Genomic DNA, 22,439 nt, shown 5'->3' on the forward strand with positions numbered 1-22,439 from the left:
AAGCAAATAAACATTAAGCACTTATAAGCTTCAAAAATAGCTTTACAAACCATTTTCTTAAAAACCAAAAGAGCGAGAGAGAGAGAACCAAATCGCTGCATAAATATTGATAGCATGTCAACCCTGCAAATCAACGTTTTTTTCTTTAAGTTAAGAAGAGATTTCCATGCTCATATTTGTATTTTTTTGTGCTCCGTAGTTATCTGCTTCATTGCAGGCTGATTTGTCCCCTTTATCTGCAGGACCTGTGCTGGCATTGCGGACTGTTTTGGAATGACGTCACTAGAATCCTGTCCCCTGATTGGCTGGACTGCAGGGCGGAAGTTTGGTGCCCCAGCTGTGCGAAAACAAAACAAGGCGAGCAGCGACTGGTGAGTCCCGAGACACACAGCACTCTGGCTCCTATTAAACAACAGCAGGGGCACATTTTGTATCCGTGACACAGTTTCTGCGTTAAACGTATCTAAACGCCTCGTTTCGCTGATAAACGTAACGATAAAGAGATGTGCGGCCGAGCTCACGTGTGAAGGCTGATTTATGGTCCCGCGTTACACCAACGCAGAGCTACGGTGTGCGTCGCCGCGTACCCTACGGCGTAGGCTCTGCGTCGATTTAACGTGGACCATAATTGAGGCTTGAGTTGTTATGTAACAGACAGCATGCAGATGCTTCAGCTGTCTCTGCTGTTGTCCTGCTGTTGTCCTCTACAACAGCCTCCTCTAACACTGATGCTTCAGCACTGAGGCTTCAGCCGTCTCCAGCCGATGGATTCACTCATTATTGCGATGAAATAAACCTTTGGTCGCCGCTGGTGACAAACAAACACCGTGTAGCAGATGAAATCACAAGAGACAGCTCTTGTGTAAATAGGCTAAATCAGTTATTTGCTGTCGGGACTTCATGGATACATTAGCATGCTGATATTTTATTTCTTAAGGTTTATTTTTTATACAATTTCCATGCTGTAACGTTTTTTTTCTCTTGAATTAATATCGATTGACTGAATATAAATATATATTCTCAATTCTCAAGAACACGTTGTTCCAGCTAATGGTCAGTCAGTCTTTTTCATCGGTGTAGTAATATATGATATGAGGTATAAAGACCCAAAAGCTTCATGATTATTATTATTATATTATTATAATTATTGTTATTATTATTATTACTGTTAGATTAGATTCAACTTTACTGTCATTGCACATGTTAAGGTACAGGGCAAGGGAATGCAGTTAGCATCTAAATGGAAGTGCAGTGAAATAAACACAATGTACAGCATATACATATATATATATATATATACACACACACACACACACACATACATATATATATATATATATATATATATATATATATATATATATATATATGTGTGTGTGTGTGTGTATATATATATATATATATATATATATATATATATATATATATATATATATATATATATATATATATATATGTATGTATGTACACAGTGCAGATTAATAAATACTGTTGTTGTGATTATATGATTTACAACAGATTTGAGTTACAGTATGTACATGGGTGATTGCAGCATTCACAGTGTGGAAGTATTTACAGTAGTGCGAGGAGGTAGTTGGTAAAAAAGTCCAGTGCAATTATATTATGTTAAGATTATGTACATAATATATGTACAGATGATTATTATTATTATTATTATTATTATTATTATTATTATTATTATTATTATTATTATTATTATCATTATTATTATTATTATTATTATTATTATTTTCGGGAAAGTTGTCCACCAGTGGGAGGATGACTGAACATGGAGGGAATGGTGGATGCAGAGCAGGGACAGAAAACACTGCTTTTTGCAGATGACATTTCAGTCAGGTTGTTAGTCACCTGTTAATGTAGTCAACGCATACAGTGGACACTTTTCAGTCAAACTCTAAACTCTTAGGCCACAAGGTTCAATAAGACGGTCTGAATATATCTCAAAGTACTGTGTTAGGGAATTGTTTGGATTTGGGAATGTTCCTAAAGGCATTAAGTATTTTGAAATCATCCTCTCTTAAAGTAGATGTGTAGAAAAAAATATGCTTGACAATTTAATGAGCTGTTCAGATTGGCAGAGAATCAGTATGTCACAAACCCAGCAAAGAGTACTATTTAAGCTCCACATCTTTATTTCGACCCAACTTCATCTTGAAATCATGCTGCATTCTTAGTACCTCATAATAATGGGAGATTGGATCAGCCTTAAAGTTTCTCTCAATAACTTTGAGATTTATGTTTGCTTCTTTGTTTATTCTTCTTCCTCTTGGTGATGAAGACTTTGTAGATGCATCCAAGCACCAGTTGGCATGTGTGTAACTGATGACCAATGAAAGCTGCACAAAGCTTAACAGGTCTCCTATAGATGTTGAAGTTAAGACACTGTTTAGATTTTGTGGCTCTAGTGGCTTTTATTCAAGGTGTAGACAGGAAGGAGGTAAAGAAAGAGAGAATGGGGAAGACATGCAGCAAAGGTCGGGACTCGAACCTGCGGCCGCTGCAGGAGGACTGTAGCCTCAGTACATGGCCCGCTTGCTTTAACACTGTGCCACCCAGCGGCCCGATATTTATTACTTTTAGAAAGAGCTAGTTTGATCACTGCTGATGTGTGACTTAGGCCCTGTCCCAATCCCCCCCCTGGCCCTACTTTTCAGCCCTACCCCTAGATTTTGCGCGTTCCCGTAAGGGTAGTGGTGTCCCAATTCCTCTTTGCATGTAGGGGTAGTGGGCATAACGAGGGCTAGGGTGTATGAATCTAGCCCTTCACAGCGAGGGATTGCAGATGCTGACTCGCTGACCGAGGGCTAGAGAAAATTTCCCAAAATGCTTTTCGTCGTCATTTGCGGACTGAATAAAAAAAAAAAAACATGGCAGACATTTCTTATTTTTTAGTGAATAAAATCAATATTTTGAGTTAGTTTCTGCATAAAAATGCGTTTTGATTACATTTCTAGCGAGAAATATATATTTTACTTTCATAATATTCACTCAGTGAATGTACATAATCAATCGTTTGCCTGTTGTTGCAAAGTCTTTTTCAAACCTCGCCAGAATAAAGGCTGATTTATGGTTCCGCGTTACACCAACGCAGAGCCTACAGCGTAGGTTACGCGGCGACGCGCGCCGTACGCCGTACCCTACGCCGTAGGCTCTGCGTCGATTTAACGCGGAACCATAAATCAGTTCCCGAGCCGGCAGGCAGGCAGAAATCCCGAAATTTTCTGAGCAAATTTCTTAACAGGCGTAGCTACAACTGTTAGATTTAATCTATTAAACCAACATTTATCTTCCTAAATGATTTATTTCAGCCAGCAGTAATTCTCCACAGAGCTGCAGGTTTCTTCCCCGGGACGAGGGCGCAGGTTGACCTGGCGATCACATCTGTTCTCCGGCCGTGAGCTGGTGCTGTGTCCCGGACCGGCGGCTCTTATCATCGCCGAAAACATAAGATCAAATTTCTGGCGTTATTTGGATAAACTGAGCTCAGGTTGGGGATCTTAACGGTTACTTTTACGCCTGAAAAAATATTAAAACTTAATAAAGTGGCATATTAACAGCGCTACAGCGGAAATTAACACAGCTTTTGGCTCTCAGCTTCCTGATTTTAGGGGTGGTGCTGAAAGTAGGAGTAGGGGGTGTTTTGGGACAGGCCCCTGGGAAGATTTCAAGTGCCCTAAATCTGTGGCTTCTTTTTTAGGGGTAGTGATAGTGAGGGAGGGCTAGTGGAAGAAAGTAGGGCTAGTGGAAGAAAGTAGAGGGTGTATTGGGATTGGGCCTTAGTGTCTTAAAGCAACACAGTTGTCACAAGAGACGACCAGGAAGGGAGTCTAAAGTTACTCTGAGTGGTTTTTGCCGATAATAGGGATGGAAGACCACAATAGCTAGACAATGTTTCCTAAAAGTAATCAAATATTCCTTCAAATGAAATTGAAACTGATGCTTTGACAAAAAATAGAAAGAAAAAAAACTCCTTTGTGCTGCTTTAGTGAAGTACATTTCATCATCAGCACCTACTTGACCTCTTAATCTCTAAAGCACGTCGAAGTGGCAAGGGTGTACTTAGTTTTTCAAACACTGCATCTATATTTTAGCTTAGTTTTTGCTCACTAAATAACAACCCAAAGTAATATGCCATGTGTTCCTGTTCATTTGAAGTTATATAATGTTCTGATACTTTAAACCTTTAAACTGAATCAGGATGTGCTTTCTTTTTTATGTGACTGTAAAGCAGCTGTTGAAAAAGACCATTGAAGTTCATGCTTTTAAATCATCATTTCTTTGCACACCTAAAAAGTAGAGATTATCAGATTTTCCTGCTTCTTAAGAATCTTCTGCACTGACTTGAATATTGAGTGTTATTTTGTTTTTGCTGTTATGTTTAGTTTTAACAACTAATTCAGCCTGCTCAAAACTGCAGCTGTTTACAATATTGTGCCAGTATACATATAATTGAACCTTTTTCCTCTGTTGCACCAGTGATTTGCAGCACCATGATGGATGAGCTGGTGCAGGACCTGGTGTCAGCTCTGGACCAAGCCTCAGAGACCAGTAAGCTGGGGGAGCTGTGGGAGGAAATGGTCCTGAATCCGCTGCAGCAGCGACGACAGATCCGCCGTCGCAGAGGCCGTAAACGCTTTCCCGAATCCCCCTTTTATCCCAAGATGCCCCGGCGATGCTGGATTGACGCCTCAGAGTCCAGTTTGGATGAAGCAAAAGAATTAAGGGAGAACTCATCCTCAGCCTTTACTGCACGTTTGGCCAACTGCAGTGACTCGGACGATGTGACTCCAACTGACCACTGGCCAGCCTTTGTGAGAGGCCCGTTCAGGCCCAGGACAAGGACAAGGCAACCCTCCTGGCAAGAGTCAGACTCCTTCTCTGAGAATAATCCCGCACGGCCGCTCAAGAGACGGAGGAAGGTTAAACGCATGACTTCAGATGTGACGGTCAGGCTACAGCAGAAGTTAAAGGTTTCTGGTGTGGATGGGAAACAGCGGCACCGGCGGTCTGAGGGGCAGCGCCTTTCAGGTTCAAAGAGGAGGGCCGGTGGTTGGATGGGAGAGGGCAGTCAAACTGAAGAAAGAAGACTGATGTCAAACAAGTGCTGGAAAAGAAAGCTGGCGAAGGAACACATAGATGCTGCAGATGAGAACATGTCTGAGGGGTAACGTGAGCTCTTCTTTGACACAGCAAAGCCTAACCCTTCACTTGTTTCAGAGTTACAGAGCTGGACCACTTACACATAATTCAGCGTTATATAAAGCACTTTGAAATGCATTATCTGTGGAAAAAAACCTTTTCACTTCTCAGAACCCTGCATTACTTTAGAGTTGTGTAAAAAGCCAAACGTTAACTTTACCGTTGTTTAAAAACGCCAGCATTAAAACTAGTCTGAAAAAGGAAAACACTTTTTATCTTTTAAAAGGAAAGTTTCCAAGGCAGTTAAATCTATAATATAAAAGTCAGCAGCATAACGTCTATCAGATAGAAGCAATTAAACAAGGGAGCATTTAGGATGATCCATATCACTCCTCTTCATCCAGCTCGTTGTCAGTACTCAGCGTGTCCTCAACTAAACCAAAAGAAAGTATCACAATCACGCCTCTCCACTTTAAAGTATTGAGCTGACATTAAAAATGAATGATAGTCCCATCATCCTCTTCTGTTATAGCTGAAATGATCATAAGGGAAGGATCTTTGATGGCTCTCACCCCGGGCATCTGCCAGCTCATTATTTCCTTATGAGAATTATTGTCACAAATAAATAAGTGACTTGGGGTGGTATTGATTTGTTTGGAAGTGAATTCTGGTCTTTGGCTGGGTAATTAACGCTCTGCTCGTCCCACAGTCCCAGAGTCAACGCACTCGTGTGCATTTTGTTTAGTAATTCTAAATGTGGATTTAAGTATCAACAGAAAGGGAAGTTACATTGTTACTGTAAAGCAGGGGTGTCAAATGTGCGGCCCGTGGGCCGCATGCGGCCCGAGAGAGATTTTCATGCGGCCCGCGGAAAGTTTCCAACGCAAAAAAACGAAATGTAAAACATATCCAATAATATATTTCTTCTACAAATCCATCGTTATTCCACAAAGAGAGCAGTTTTCGAAATTTTTTTAGTTTTCTAGAATGCATTTGCCGATTTTATTTCTTTGTAGACGGTCGTTTATTTTTATTAACTGACTACTATTATATATTTTCGCAGGAAAAATATCACTGCTAAAAAAGATGATAGAAGATATTTATTCTGAGAATTTCAGTTCACTATACGAGGATAGTGACAAAGTAAAACAGTTAAAAGAGAAGTGCTGACTTTTTCGGCACACTGGCGTAAATATCCACGCCTATTTTTAAAAATAGATACACTTAATTGTACTGGAAAAATCTCTAAATCACAAAGAAACACTCTCGGATGTAATAAGAAAGATTTAGCTTTTAATTAAATTTCCTATAAAAAAGCGAAATATAAAAAAAACATACTTTTCGTTTCTGTTTATCTTTGTAAAATGATAGTAAAAGTATCTTACATAATTTGAAAAAAAACAAGAAATTTCAAGAAAAGATCCTGAAGAAATATATTTTACATAATTAGAGTCAAAACAAAGTGCATATTTCCTTTAAAATTAACTAAACTTATATCGGATTACATAACAATAGTAAAAAAAAAAGAATTAGAAAAAAAAAATTCCGCACCATTTTTGTTATTTTGAGTGTGCGGCCCGCAAGAAAAAAATTGGTCAAATCCGGCCCGCCAAGCAAAATGAGTTTGACACCCCTGCTGTAAAGCAATCGTTTTAATATACAATTAGTTACTACTGAGCAGTTAATGGAAATGTTAGACATTTAACAAAATCTGCACATTTCTCCAACAGTACTGACAGGTGTGAAATACTGCAGCAGGAAATCTTTATGGAAAATGAAGTGCGTTTCAGGATTGTACGCAGCAAATACAGTAGCTGCAATGTAATCAAGTGCATTTACTAACACCACTGGAGCACTTTTATTTACCAAAGTGTGTCTAATTTTCCTCTAGTTGATAGTCATAATTATAGTTTCATGTATCAGGTGCAGGTATTGCAGTCTGGCCAACCATCATGAATATTTTCCTCTTTGATACAAATAATTAGTCTGGTACCTCTGGACACCACTCGATAGGTATGCAATTAATCAGAGCAATAAAGGATGTGGTTATAGGCAGATGTCACCAGAAATATGCACTAAAATATCAATCAGGATGTGCAGAACATGGGTGAATGACTGTTGTTGATTCTGCATTCATTGTATTTGGCTTTGTAGGTTCAGCGGCGGTGTACTGTGAATGGTCGTGAATGGGAGGGGTACCAGACTCAACAAAAAAGAGGTTTTATGAAGTGAATGGGTGTGGCCGACCAGGTTAGAGAAATTAAAGGAAAAATAACCGAGCCTCGGCCACTTCCTGTCACGCTAAAAACATTTGTAACGTAAAAACATAAATTATCACTCTTCAGTTTGATCGGCGGGTCGTCGGCAGAAGCAGCAGCGCTGAAGCTGCGGAAACCTCGACCAGTGTGTGAATCCTGCGCCTCAAACGTGTAGCTCATGGGTTTATTGCCTTTTTAAAAGTTTAATTTGCATAGAAATGCATAGAAATGCATTTGTTGTGAGGGGAGAAAAAAATCTTCAATTCATTCACATCTAAGACTTTGTTAGGGGGAAAAAAAGGAGGAAAAGAGAGAAGCAGTTTTCTGTATACTTAAAGATGTCCAATAAAACATTTTATTTCTCAGTCTCCAAGGAAGCTAGAAACAGTAAATAAATACAGTTTGAGAGATTAAACTTTATGTACGGCAGATCATTACTTTTTAGGAAAAAGAAATTGCTCTAGGAATGTTGTAAGGCTTAGAAAGTAAAAGCACAATAATGTGCAAATTATGTTAACGAGCTGTGGTTAAATTAAATTAAACCAAAAAAATAAGTTCATAAAGAGACAAATACACTGCTCAGTCAGACTAACACACTGTTTTTTTAAAGATTTATTGTTAATGTCCTCTGCTCTTTGACAATGTGTCTCCTTTGATTTTCTCATTATCTGTTGATCATATTTGGCACGTGAGAAGAAAACATTTGAAGTAAGCCATAATGGGACGGAGAAGGCTTTACATCTTCTGGTTTAATTTGTGTTGACCTCCCTAGCCCCTAAACGGTACTTGTTTTCTTACTTTATGGAAAAATCAATAGCCGTTCTGACAGAAAACAGCTCCGGAGAAGAAATAAATGGGAGCACCATAGCACGCTGTCAATCATTTCTCACTTACCCAACGCCAGCTCTCTTGATTGCTGCTCAGTAGTCTGCCACTCTGTACTGAGGGCAGAACAATCTTACGAGTTAAGCCCTGGCGGAGGCCAGGGAAATGAATAAATGGCAACAGTGACGAGGGCTTGACAGAGGTACAACAACAATGTTTATACTCCAAGTGACACAGATGCAGTTGTGGAAATGTCTTTTGGAGTCACTTGGATTTCTTTAGTCTCTATACCTTTCATAAAGGTTTTTCATCTGAAGTGTTTTTTGTGTTTTTTTTTTTTTTCTTTATAAATGTGCCTCCTCTCAAGGTCACTCCCTTTATGTGTATAGGGGGCACAGCTTTGCCTTCAACCACCCAAGTGCATGGAGAGCAGATGTTGGAGCTCCAGTTGGGCTCCACATCCTTGATTAGACCTGGCCCAGCCTGCTGGCAACGGGGCCACCTGGCACCCAGGCTGGCCCAGCAAGCAGGCCTCACCTGTGGGTAGCCTCTCTTCCGGGCTCTGCCTCCGTCTCCAGCTGCGTGCTGTTTTCTGTTGCTGTTGATTTCTCAGAAAGACTAAAGCCCCTCTCAGGCGCTCTCGGCTGTATGAAGCAGTAATTTAGATTTTGAGAACTCTGTGTGGAGTTTTTTTTTTGGAAGGCAGTATAGCATTTGCTGAAGTTAATTTTCATAAATCTCTGAGACTAATCCAATTACTCCAGCTCAGGGAGGGTGGGATAACCTTATAATCAGACACCCATGGAAGAGGGCATGGATTTGGGTTGGGGCGGCTTGTTTGAAGAGCCCACAGATCCATTGTTATCAGCACTTTGCCCCCCTCCGACTCTCCTCTTCTTTATTCCTCTGCAGAATGAGCCCAGGCTCAATAAATGGCGGCTTGCCTGTAATCTCTGTGCAAACTGATCTGTCTCTCCCAGGAGCTGAGGATTATATCCTAATGATTAGTGCTCATCTGGATACTGTGTTTTGCTTCACCTCTTTGGCTTGTATAGAGACATAAGGGTCTAGTGGGGAGTTCAGTTCATCCCTAAACACCGGAGTTTTTTGCCCTTGCCTTTGTTTCACTTGGAGATCCCACCATCCATTAATTTTCTATACTCGCTTCATTGTGGCCAGGGTCACAGGGGAACCTGAGTCTACTCCACGTGCCATGTGAGAGCCTAGCGGCACCCTTGACAAGTCACCAGTCCATCACAAGGCCACACAGAGGCAACCCATCAAGGATGCTCACACTTACAGAGAAACCCAACAGAAACACCATCATATTTTCCCGTCTAGGAGATGCAGTATAGTATTTATTGTAAATATACTCTGACCAGTACTCGAGTTGTAAAAAAAAATCAGGGGGGATGGTGAATTGTATCATATGGGGACAGATAATTTGTGCTGATTACAAATAATATATATATATTACAAATAATAGCACTGACCAAAACACCTGCAGAAATACTGCAGGAATGACATAGCAGTTATTAAATGCAGCCTTCTGTAAGCTTTAAATATCCACCGGGCTTACATCAAATACATCAAAACACAACAATAAAAAACAGTTTTCTGAACTTATCAATATGACTCTGTCCTTCACAGGATAAGTAAAATGGATCCCTGCAAAAACTCAAAATCTTCAAGAATATTTGTCTTATTTCTAGTTAAAATGTCTAATTTTAGTAAAAAAAATCTCATTACACTTAAAACAAGACTCATCACTGGAAAAAACAACAATTTTCACCTGTTTCAAGTAGATTTGCACTTGAAATAAGTAGAAAAATCTGCCAGTGGAACAAGATTTTTTTGCTTGTAATGAGAAGATAAATATTGTCCCACGGGCAGATTTTCCTACTTATTTCAAGTGAAAATTTACCTGAAAAAAGTGAAAATTGTCACATTTTTCTGGTGTTATTTTTCTGGTGATGACTCTAAATGTTGAAATAGCAGTAAAACCACATTCATTGATGAAATGACATAAGGGATGGAAAGGGGGGATGGCAGTTTTACAGTTTTTTACACGAGTACTGACTCTGACCCTTTAAGTCTGACATAGCCGTGCGGGAGTTGCTTTCTGCATACACCGAGCGAAAGGCCAAGTTTGCCCAACACGTTTTATAAACGCTCATTTGCAAAGGTCGCGGCAGTAGAAAGAGGAGGTGTTTGGTCGTGAAAAATTGGGATCTTAATTATTTATAGTATTAATTAAGCAGTATTTAATGGAAGCGGTCTCAGATCGGCTCTGTCCTGCTCCAAGCAACATCACATTACACCTTTATAGATAAATACTTAATGGGTGTCTCTAATTACTTGTTCAAACCTATGATTCTCTTTCAAACCCTGCACAGATTTCCTCTGATAAGCTGCAAACACTTACCGTATTTTCGGGACTATAAGCTGCACCTGCATATAAGCCGCATCCGCTCTATTTAAAGAAAAAGATATGCAAGTCGCAGATATTTATGTTGTTAGATTAGATATTTACTACATGTACAGAAGGATTTTGAACTGTAAATGATGGACATGTTTGTACCTAAATAGATCCTTTCCTAACAGTGTCTTTTAACACGGTAGCAACTTTGCTGATTAAAACTGGACAGAACCAAGAGAAAATAACTGGTATTTATTTATCTGTTTGAAATCTGCTTCTACTTCTATCTGCTAAAGAAGAAGTAGCGTATTCTTCTTTGCATTTATTTTGTCTTAGTTTTTATTCTAATTCCGGTTAGCACTCCCCCAAGCGGGGGAAGAAAAATCCACAGAATAACCGCACCTTTGTATAAGCCGCACGATTCAAAACCTATGAAAAAAGTAGCGGCTTATAGTCCAGAAAATACGGTATTTACTTGAAAACTGAGGATCTTTGCTTCTTAACTCAGCAACACAAGCACAACACCAATACGGGAGGTATTATATGGTAGAGCTTGTGACCGCATCTTCTACTGATGAAAAAGGGTTTTTTTGGTTGTTTTTTTGCCCCAGATGCCAGCGGATGTGTCCAGAGGTATGTTACAGCTCAGGAGCAGCACAGGGAAGCGATCTAAAGAGACGGGGCTGGAAGGACGGGGTGGTGGGGTGCAGTCCAGGGCTGCTCAGCTAGGCCACGTTCCCCGGAGAGGCCTGCTCCCCTTCTCACATCTGCTTCTCCTAGATGTTCAGGGAAAGGATGCAGGACCATCTGGCCAAGGGTTAGACAAGCAGTCTGGATGGACGTTTCCCTGATTCTGCCGTCACTTAGAGGCCTGTGCAATATGGCAAAGCACTGTATCAGCGCATATCTGACCCCTCCAGCGTTCTCCTGCAAGCAAGGTCAGAGATGATAAACAGGAAGCAAACTGCAAGGCAATCAGGAGAATAAAGTTTCCTTTCTTTCACAGAGTAGCATGAATAGTGATTAGCATTAGTTGAAGAGTTAGGCAGCTTTAATTATCTACGAGTCCCTGGATGGTTTTGGCTTTCCCTTTAGGCTATCATTGATCAACGGGAAGGTGATTTAGGAAATAGAACAAGTATTAATAAAGCGATATCAAGCTGCTATTCAATACACCATTTATTTTAATGTAGGTAATCCCAGTCTTTCTTTTGTGATCTTGTTCATTTGTCTCCCTTTACCTTAAACTGTAAAGAGGTCCCGCTCTGCTCCGGCTGAGGTGTTGGAAAGGCAGTGAAACCCAACGCCAGATGAGGAGCAGGGGCACAGAGGGCGTGGAGGGAGCGTATCAGGGCTTTGCCTCGGGGTGTGGAGGGGACCGCCAATTGAGCAGTAAAAGCAGTAAGCTGTGGCAGCCCACGCAGCAGATGTGGGCCAGTTGCGTGGAAGCCGCGGTGCGCTCTGCATGGAGGGGCACACCCAGAGGGAGGGGTGTGGGCAGGGGAATGTGTTTCTCTCTGCTGTCATCCTCCACAACGCAGGCCAGATTAGATTGGAGCTGACAGCGGAGGATATTCAATTAGATTGTTCATGTCACTCAGTGGCTTCGATCAGAGTCTCTCCTGATGCCTTTGTGTTTGCCATCGCAACAAGGGAGAACGCAGCACGCTCCGTCTTTTTGTGTCATTTCCATTTATGTCGACCTCCAGCTCCCGTCTTCTTCATTATTTTTATTATTGAATGCTACATGTTAAGTATTGACATTACAGGGGCATGTAAATTCTGTGTTTACATTGTTCGTTTTTCAGATGGTATATAACATTGTTTGACCTCAGGAACCCATCAGCTTTAAGATGACAAATCAAAACAGAGCTCTTCATCCTCAAATGTCATTGATGATAAAGAAGCAGGTCATTGGGAATCTGATCTTTTTCTTCTTTGCAGAGAAACCAGTAGCACCTGTAGCAGTGACCCTGGACTGTTCACCAATGATGAAGGAAGACAAGGTATAAAAACCAAAACAATTGTATCAACGTAATAGAGCTCTAAACTTGCTAGTAAAAAGTAGACTGAATTTTAATGCTCAAAAATCTCAGACAAAGCTTTCTCCGTCATGTAGAGGAAGAAGATACGTTATGAGATGGACAGTATCCTGATAAACTCTGATTTTGGGAATGTAGAGGGAGGTTTAGCTACAGTGGGTTGGTTGCCGGGCACCCAGGCGACTCTAATAAGACGTTGTCATGTCGTGTTAATGAGCGCTGAAGCCTTTGCTGATCTCATTAGCCATGGTGGAGCCAGGCAGCCCCTGATTTAACAGTTGTCACTACACCTTGACTATGAGAGGCATGGTTCCTGTATGTGCATTGCTGAGTGACAGATCCGAGAGGATCTCTCTGTCTGGGGACAAAACTGCCATTTGTCTGGTGCTTTGTAGTTAAATGTAGAGTTTATCAGTCTCACATGAGCACACAGGAACAAGCAGACTCAATGTGTTAAGGAAAAAAAAAAAGCTCAATATATTATTGAAAACATGAATCTAAGCAGCTCGTGTTGCTTTGTGAAAATAGTGGAATGATCCACGATGTAACTCATGTTTCCAGCATTCAATGCATTCTGTTTGTTTTCTAATATAAGCTGCAGCAAAGGCATATTACTCAATATTACTTTTGATTTTCCACACATGCAGGCGATGATGAACAGAGTGACTGGTTCTTTGAAGGGGACTGTGGAGTCGGGACAGGCATGGCCAGCCTGCTGCCCAACTGGGACTCGGAGAACCTGCTGTCGCTCAAAGATAAACGTACCTCACCCAACTTCTTCCAACCTGCACGGAACTCCGACAGAGGTTTTGGAGACTCTCTTTGCCTTTATGTAGTTATAAACTACTGTAGATTTGGAGAGACCAGTAACGACTTTATTTGGAAACTGGCTTGCCTTTATTGTTATTAATATTACTTTTAGTTATGAAGATTTGTGGATTTAAAAAAAAAAATAAAGATGCAACACGTGTGTCACTTCCGGCCTGAGAGGTAAAAGCATGAAACTGCAGCATCAGTTTGTGTTTAGTAAGACTGATCTGAGTTGGGATGAAGCATCATATTCCCTCAGTGTTGAGTTGCATAAAAAAGATGCAAGAAACCTCTTAATTACCTTAAAATTAGCAAGTTATTAAGTGATCTTTCATCCCCTAAACAATCTTGCACCATCTCGTTACTACGGCAACCCAGAAGGGCCAAAGCAAACATGGGCTCTCAAGTGGGCCTTGGATTTTTCCACAAGTTTTTTGTAAACGCCACTGTAGTTTGGGTTGGGAGTGTTCTGTTACTTGCAGTTTGTCATTTGTGCCACTAGATGTCTCTACATCCCACAGATTGAGCGACTAAAGACAATTCATTTTCAAAGAGAAAGGTTAATACTGGAATGTTTTTATTTAGAGTGTACTCTCTGATAAGACTTATTTCACATTATTTCATAGTCACAAAGATCACATGTTTCATATTTCACTATTTTATATATATATGAGTTTTTCATCTGTGATAGAGTAAATATTGCTTAATTTATTAGAGGGTTTTCAAAATCTGAGAAGGTGAGCCTTTCATCTGATAACGTTTGAAGACGACATCACACTCACTCCAGCTTTTCCCGTCTGCTAAATTCCTGGATATTTTTATGTTCAGGATAGTTTAGTTTATTCCAACATTTTATTTTTCAAGTGAGCCAGAATAACCAGAGGTTACTTGTTGACATATCCCAACTAAATACATAAATGGTCTGTCCTGTGATAGCCATTCTCATTCTGTGAAAACGAATTATTTTAAAGAGGAACCTTATATTTGCTGAACTTGATTCCCTGAGTCGTTCCTGCAAATGTTTGGGCGCCCCTGTGAGGAGCGCCCTCTCATGACGTTTGTCCATGTACTGTTGCAGGGTATCGTTCACGTGTTACACGACTGCCTGACTCATCTGCCTGCTTCCTCAGGAGGGACAGGAGGCGGCTTCCTAGGAAGGTAACCCCCCCCCCCCCCCCCTTAAAAAAGAAATATCTTACTTACATGTTTATTTATGTTCAAATTTAAAAATGATATACAAGATCTTCCTTCTTCTTTTCATAATTTCTTTTGTGTTAATTCCGATATTCATTCTTATGCCACAAGGCACAAAGATGATTTTAATTTACCGTTTTGTAGAACTGGTAACCATCAATCTTTCATCACTTACAGAGGCCTCCACTTGTGGAATTCACTCAATAAATCTCTTAAATCATCACCATCCTTGCCAATATTCAAAAAACATTTAAAGAACTTTCTTATTGTTTCATTTTTGTAATGTTCATTATTTGATCTGAGTTACATTTTCTTGTGTTTTTTTTTTTTTTTTTTTACTCTCCCTTGTGTAGCTTTGTTTTGTGTTTTATTCATATATGGAAAGGATTCTATATAAGCCACCAGGCTTCTTCCTTTCCTTGCATGTTATTTCATTGTTTTCCATTTTTTTGTTCATATTTGTCTTGTATTGCTAAATAAATAAACTAAACTAAACTACTTAATAATTATATTGATTCTTAAAACAGGTGCACGGTTGACTTCTTGCTGTGTGTCTTTGTTGATCAGGGTAACAACATGCCGGTGTTTGTAAAAAGAGTACGGCGCTTCTCCCATGAGGCCTACCAGAAAGAGTAAGATGCAGAGTTAAAAGCTAAATTATATCAAGGTCTTTGTAAATCATTGTTGCCTCTCATACTTTACTTGTTTCCTTTTAGCCTTCGTCGGGCTTCTGCTGGAAAACAAAGCCAGGTATTTACCATTCAAATATCTTTTTTTTTTTTTTTTTTTTTTTTTGAATCCCACTCTGACTTTATTCAGGTTGTAAAACTGTAAATTCTAAATGTCACCGATACTTTCAATTTCCAGTTGACCCCTATGTGCCCATTACCTGTGTGTCCCATAGACATGACGTCAGCGACCCCACCTCCCAGATGTTCTTCCTCCTCAGTCCTCACAAACAGGTAGACGATGCCTCGTGTTTACAGAGCAAAAGCGTTTCTTTCCAGGGTGCCGGTGTTTGCTGTTTTGTTTCGTCAGCCAGAGCTCAAACTGTCAGCCGGCTACACTTTCTTTTTTTTTGTCACTTTGTTTTTATTAGATTTTCAGTTTTTTTTTTTTACAACTGCACATTTTTACCAGATCACAAAAATTATCTGTATATTCACCGTGCAACAAACAAACAAATAAAAATAAAAAGTAGAAAAACAAACATAAACTTGTGGGTTAGCACATTAATAATCTAACCAATAAAAAGAAAAGAGGAAGAAAAAAAAAGAGGCCCGCTTCCTTATGCTTTCTGTAAATAAAATGTCCACTTTTGCCATCTCTTCTCAAATAGTCGTTCCCTCAAACTCAGAATATGGGTCAGTCTTTCCATAGTCGATATTTCTTTAATAATATCCAGCCACTGTTTAAAAGTTGGCGATTCAGGTTTATACCAAGCTCTAGTGATGGTTTTCCTAGCAGCTGTAAGGAGTGTCTTAACCAACCAGTGATCCTCTGCCTGCACTACCGTTGCAATATGACACAAGTATAAGACAGTACATGTTAATGGAATCTCATATCCAAGTACTTTTGTCAAAACTGAATGTACATCTTTCCAGAAAAATTTAAAATTTTCACAATTCCAAAAAATATGTGCATGATGTGCATTTAAAGAACCACATTGCCTCCAGTAAGGATAAGATGTTAATGTTTTTTTACTTTGGATCTTAGGCGTTATAAAATACCGAATTAAATTTTTCCAATTAAACACTCTCCATTGGTGTGAGCTTGTGGAAGTATGTTGGAATATACACATGTCATACCATTCTTCTGATGACAAGACTTACGTAAATGATTCAGTTACAAATCACATGTCAGCTAGAGCAACCTGCGTGTGAGCGTGTGTTTGTGGGAAGATCTATCTGGTTAGGTGGTTGAACCTTTTCCTTCCTTATTAAAATGAGAGTGCGCTCCACGTGTGTGTGTGTCAGGAAGTAATTAGCCTCTCTGTATTGTATAAATTAGGTAATTCAGGGCGTTTTTAAAAGCTCTAATATTCAGGTTACAAGTACACTAGAGTCATTTTATTTGATACTTGATTCATTGAAGTGGGTATAAAGCACATCGAGGCACATACATTCATCCTAAAGGATCTTATTGATGATTAATTTTCTGTCATTGTATGCATATTTAGTATGCAGAATGTCATTTGCATTTTGTTATATAAAGCACTTTCATCAGGTGGCAATATCCAAATACATGCCTTATTTTACGTTTTATGGTCTGCATATAATGAAAATGTTGAAGCCCAAATAAAACACTCTTAAACTCTTTAAGTCTGAGCTGAATTGACCACAGTTATTCACACAAGTTAAACTTGATTGCAGCTCTGCTCGCTAGTTTTCAAGGTCAGTGTTCCCCAATACAAAAAAATAAAAAAATGTCTTAGTCTACGTTGATTTAATACAGATTGAAATACCAAGATTTCTGGGAGTCCACACAAACAAAAAAATCCAGAAGATGTTTGTCAAAGCGTCACATTGCTCCCAGTCATCCCCGGGACTGTTGGAACTGTGCGGGAGTCTACTGAGAAACTGAGCAACCCTCCTGGCCTCACGACTGCGGGACTCCTCATTGTGTTGTTTCCACGCTGCCTATTTATGGTGCATTCTTAATTTTTGCTTCACACGCGCACTTCTTTCCTTCTCTATCTCTTGGGTAATTTCTCAGAGCGCTCCAGAACTCCTTGATGAAGGGGAAAAACACGACTGCTACGAAAAAGCCCCTGACTTCTTAGGGCTTTCTTTTCTAAACTGGCCCTTTCTTCTCCACCTGAAAGGTTCCTTTAGATTCCAGTTTAAGGCATTGTGAATACTAATTTCTTCTATTAAGAAGCCCTCATATCCCTGCCATGCTCTCATTTGAATGACAGACTCAGGGGATATCTCTTAATTCCTTTATAGTGGGATTCAAGACCCTTCACTTCAAAAAGTATAAATCATACTCCCAAATGAACGAGGGAGAGGGGGTGGCAGGGGGAGGTTGACGAGAGGGGCTTCTGATGTGTTGTGGTTGGACGGCACAAGCTGAATCTATCTCCCCAAGCTGTTCAAATCCAACTCCGATGAGATGGCTGCTTTGTCCTTACGAGTCAGCTCCGCGCTCGCGGTACCCATCCGGTTCAAACGGGTTCATCCCAAACACTCCGCAAAAACGCTTTCTCAGAGCAACAATGAACTTCACATTTAATTTGATTTCTCTTGATGTCTAATTCATACGCCTTGTTGTTTTCAGGTGTTTTCTCCGCCGTAGACGTGTCAACAGTATTAATGGCATGCTCCTCCCCGTAGCATCTGTGTGTGAACACAGACGACGCTAATGCTCGGGGCCGGTGGCCGCGTTAAAATGCATCACCGTCTCCCACCTGAGCAGGGACGCAGCAGCTTTTATCTATTGACTTATTTATTTCTAAATGACACTTGCACTGTGAGATAAATCATAGTCTTATGCCACTCCCTTCCCAGTTTTCATTTTAATTGTGAGATCACAGTGTCAGCAGTTAGTATATTGGTGTGAGTGGCCTATTGATTATTGATTTGGTGCTATTGATTAGGTCCCCTGGAGACCCTAATCCTTTTTGATTCATTTGAATACCTCTATTAATCTTGAGATCCTCCTCACACCTTAAGTGCCATGTACCTTAATGAAAATAGATGGCCATTTTGTATCTGCTGCTCCTTACTCCACTTTTGATTTATTATTCTTAATTGATATATTTGGTTTTGGATGTGGGCCCCAAAATTACAATTGACCCTGTGTCAGTGCTGTTTTAGCCTGCACCGTGAGGGACTTGTACTGCATTTAAAAGCGTCTCGTATGACCTGAAACGTCTATTCCGGACACTTTTTCCTCATTGTCCTTGTGTCTTTTGTAGAATTTAGAGGATGAAGTTGTCGAGCATTTCCAGCGCGTTTCACTTGTGTTTTTATTGCTCAATGCCTCAAAGTCAATCTTTGTTTTCTCATCAGAGTTTCAGTAAAGCAGGCATAACCATCTGTCAAGCTTGTAAAACTGATGAAGTAACAGATGTTAAATAATAACAACAGCGCAATTTAGTTTTGAGCTGTTTCTTTTCCTGAACCCCAGCCTTCAGTTCTGCACTGAGCCGTCTAGCACGCGTATAAAAAGCCTTTTGGTTTGTGCTCTAAGATGAATGGTGGTGTTATGCCTTGGTTAATGAGCCAGCTGATAGTGTTCTCGTGTTTGATTAGCATTGTGCTGAGTGGCTCAGTGGGCTTCTGGTGGCCCCGCGTGGCCCGCCGCTCCGTGGCGGGGAAGGCCCCGCGCGTCCCTCCGGGCAGCCGTGGCCCCGGCCAGTCTCAGCCTTAATGCTGCAGGGAAAGTAATGGAGGGACGGGCCTTCATACATTAGGACCAAATGCATCTGGGTATTACTTTTAATACCGCAGGCGTGCCTCGTGAAATAATGCGACGTTTAAATGTGGATCGATTTGGAATTAAAAAGTTAGTTTGCAAAGATTTACTGTGGGGAGTTCAATGTCTGAGCTCTTTATCAGGGGAGCAAATGGCTGGTTATGTGCTGTTCGACAGAGGTACGATTGAGGGATCGATAGGCGCATGATTTACTAACTGGAGTACAGGTAATCAATAAGTATAAAAGTAAATGAAATATGCATTACTGGGATTTTATTAGAGAGGGGTAGCAGGGAGAGAATAACGGTCAGGCCATTTATTTTTATATCTATTGATTATACAACATAGGGACTTCGCTCAAAGTGTGCCCCGAACAGCTCTCAACACGCAGGGCCTGCGTACCCGTCATGTGATTTATGGGCACTGAGGTCATGGACCACACTTCCAGTTAAAGAGCTGGCCTGACAGGGCCTCATGGTAGCGCGTGCCTGTCAGGGTCGTGAGCGTCTTGCAGCTCGCTCTGCTTAACAAGAGCCGTTCTTCCCTGTGTCAATTGTTTCTTTTTACTGGCTCATTTGGATTTTCAGAGAACATATAATCCTTTTTTTTTCACTAGGATGCAGTTTTGCCAAGTCAGAGCCAGCATAATGCCACAACTCAAGTTAAATCCTCACATCTGTAATTGACAAGATTCCTTTCTGTCTTTTTGTTCCTGCCACTTCCTCTCTTACGCAAACACACATGCCAGTTGCTTCCTTCCCCACATCATGGAGAAGACCTTGACCCTAACATAGCATCTCATAAGTCAGTGCTATTAAGCTCACAGGGGTGCTTTTACTATTTCAGGGCTTGGGTCACGTGACACGCAGGAGGCTTGGAGCAGGTGTAATTTGTTTATGTGAACTCTGCGACGACTCGTGCTCAGCATCTCTCCTTATTGAAGGTTCTCTGGTGAAAATATTAATGTAGAGAAAAATTATTTGTTGTAAAATATAGACTAGATGTGGGATGTAAGCTAAAAGTGGTTTGCAGATGTGCCGAGCTTGCTCTTACCAGCCTCTGTGGCGTTATTAAACTTCTACATTTTTATACGGTATATGTATTATCGATAGGAGCTGGATCATCATGCTGTGAGTACTTTTTTTTTTCTCCTTCTATCAGTCTTCACCCCTGCTGGCAGACTAATTTCACTCCAGGACTGTTGTGCTCAGCAAACACGAGGAGGAGGGAAACAGAGGCTGTTCGCATCACACCATCAGGTAACACCTCACACACCGGCATCACTGAAATATCCCCACCAGTGTAGAATACCGGGGTAGAGATGAAATATCATCTTTGAAGTGTAGATACTTTGTACCTCTATGTTTTCAGCCATTCAAGTGCCTGATTCTTGGGATTCAGGTGTGACAATGTTGGATGGATTCCTACAGAATTATTCAGCTCTCACATTTTCTCCTGACCCAACATTTTTGCCTGTGAAAATCTGTGATCACAGTTCAATTTCAATATATCACTATTTAAAGTTTAGAGGGGACATTATGGATTTCATTATGGTCTTGTTTATAATGCCACAGTGTTGGATGTAATAATTATAATAATACATTTTATCTCTAAGCGCCTTTCATAAACACAAGGCCACTTTACAACAAATAGTTAAAACAAGTTTCAAATCATGCTGTAACACACAGATAATTGAACTTTGTGAGACAAAACTTCAGGCCAGAAGCAGCTCAAAACACTCACATACTGTATCAACGTTTTTTCTGTTTTCATGATGGGTTGTAACACATTTTTTCATGTAGTCATTTTTTTAGACACAGCATACATATAAAGTCAATCACTAGTCTTTTAAAGAAAATACAAATGTTCTTTTTAAACAAAAATCTACTTGAGGATAGTTATAAGTATGTAATGTACATACAAATAAACGTTGTAAGGTAGAGGAGATATGACTCAGTAAATCACAATGGCACGGTGAAATGTTACTGAAGCGGCTGTTTTCTGACAACAGACACTTTCAACCCCGGTCTGAGTTTCCAGAGCCGTTTCAATCCGGAACGTTTTATCACTACAGTCGTCCACAGCGCAAAATGTTTAACTTGCACAATAAATACCAGAAAAATGGAAAATGACTACAGTTTCGAGGCTCCACAATCATTAGCCAAGGTTCTCCTTGATAATCACGACATGCTTACATTTTAAATTACACAAAAAGGCCACAGAAATAACAATTCCTACACGAAAAATCCACAAAAATACTAAAAAGAACAATACTATACTATAATATAATACTAAAATGTTGAATGTGTCTAGTGAACAGTTTTTTTCTTTGCGTGAGCGTAACAGCATCTCATCCTGTGCGACTTCTTTTCAAAGCAAAGAGGACAATTTTGAAGAAGATGGACGAAAACATCTTAGTTTTGGACATATTATTGCGACTGTCTGATAGCCAACTGAGGATGAAGGCATCCGATGATCATTCAAATGATTATTCAGAGGCAAAGCCCTTATGTAATGCATAATGATAAATAGCGTTATAGCACAACTTCATCATATTAATGAAGCCAGAAACAGCTGCTAACTAGAGTTTGATGACTTTAGACTGACCAACTACGTCACACTCAGCCCTGCCAGAGATGTGGAAATGCGACAAAAGTGGTTCCCTGGCAATTTTGCACTAAACTGGACTATCGACATCTGAGAAACCACTTAGTGAAGTATAAAAAGGTTTTTGCAGTAGTTGACAGTTTTTAAGATTCTAGAGATTTCCATCACAGGTTTTTCTTTGCAATATTTAGGCTTTGTGCGGTTCTAGTAATGGAAACACAACTATTGCCTCTGTTATGTTGACTGTGTTTGGTGCATATTCCATAAATGATTGATATTTCTGACATGCAAAACTGCAAATGCCAGATTATATCACACATGCAGTGGCCCCCATTTAATCTAAAACTTCTTCAGCCAGTAGTGAGCATAAACAAAAGGTTACTGTGATGTGCAAATTTGTTTTACCTCGATTTACAGTAACCTTGAAAACTCAACATAAAAAAAATTGTATTGTGTTACCAAGTAGGCAAGTTGCAGTGAAAGATAGCTGTAAAGTATGTTCAGACATGTATGAATCTTAAAAGAAAAAACAAACGAACAAACAAAAAGGTCATTAAAGTTAGTGAAGTTTTCTGTCACTAATGTCAAATTTAATTCCTCTGCTATTACAGCTCCGGAGCTGAAAGGTGAAACAGGGGTGAAATTAGTAGTGTGTGAATATACATGATGGAGAATACAAGGTGTAACTGGGGGATGAGGATCAAC

General features: G+C 40.1%; 1 protein-coding gene across 3 annotated transcripts in view; it reads left to right on the plus strand.

The window, feature by feature from the left end:
- Positions 1–329: 329 nt before the first annotated feature.
- The window catches only part of LOC133462274 (G patch domain-containing protein 2-like), a 39,801-nt gene continuing 17,691 nt past the window's right edge, over positions 330–22,439 (plus strand). The window contains exons 1-9 of one of the 3 annotated variants that reach the window (XM_061743426.1): positions 330–371; positions 4,498–5,185; positions 12,607–12,668; positions 13,352–13,510; positions 14,593–14,672; positions 15,276–15,340; positions 15,425–15,458; positions 15,576–15,670; positions 20,289–20,386. In XM_061743426.1, the coding sequence (XP_061599410.1) occupies positions 4,512–5,185; positions 12,607–12,668; positions 13,352–13,510; positions 14,593–14,672; positions 15,276–15,340; positions 15,425–15,458; positions 15,576–15,670; positions 20,289–20,386 (1,267 nt within the window). In that variant the 5' untranslated portion in view covers positions 330–371; positions 4,498–4,511. Of the gene's footprint in view, positions 372–1,008; positions 1,097–2,329; positions 2,376–4,497; positions 5,186–12,606; positions 12,669–13,351; positions 13,511–14,592; positions 14,673–15,275; positions 15,341–15,424; positions 15,459–15,575; positions 15,671–20,288; positions 20,387–22,439 lie in introns of those variants that run through there. The other 2 variants (XM_061743427.1, XM_061743425.1) reach the window with 2 other exon arrangements.

The sequence above is a fragment of the Cololabis saira genome, chromosome 16, assembly GCF_033807715.1.
Source record: "Cololabis saira isolate AMF1-May2022 chromosome 16, fColSai1.1, whole genome shotgun sequence".
Classification (NCBI taxonomy): domain Eukaryota; kingdom Metazoa; phylum Chordata; class Actinopteri; order Beloniformes; family Belonidae; genus Cololabis; species Cololabis saira.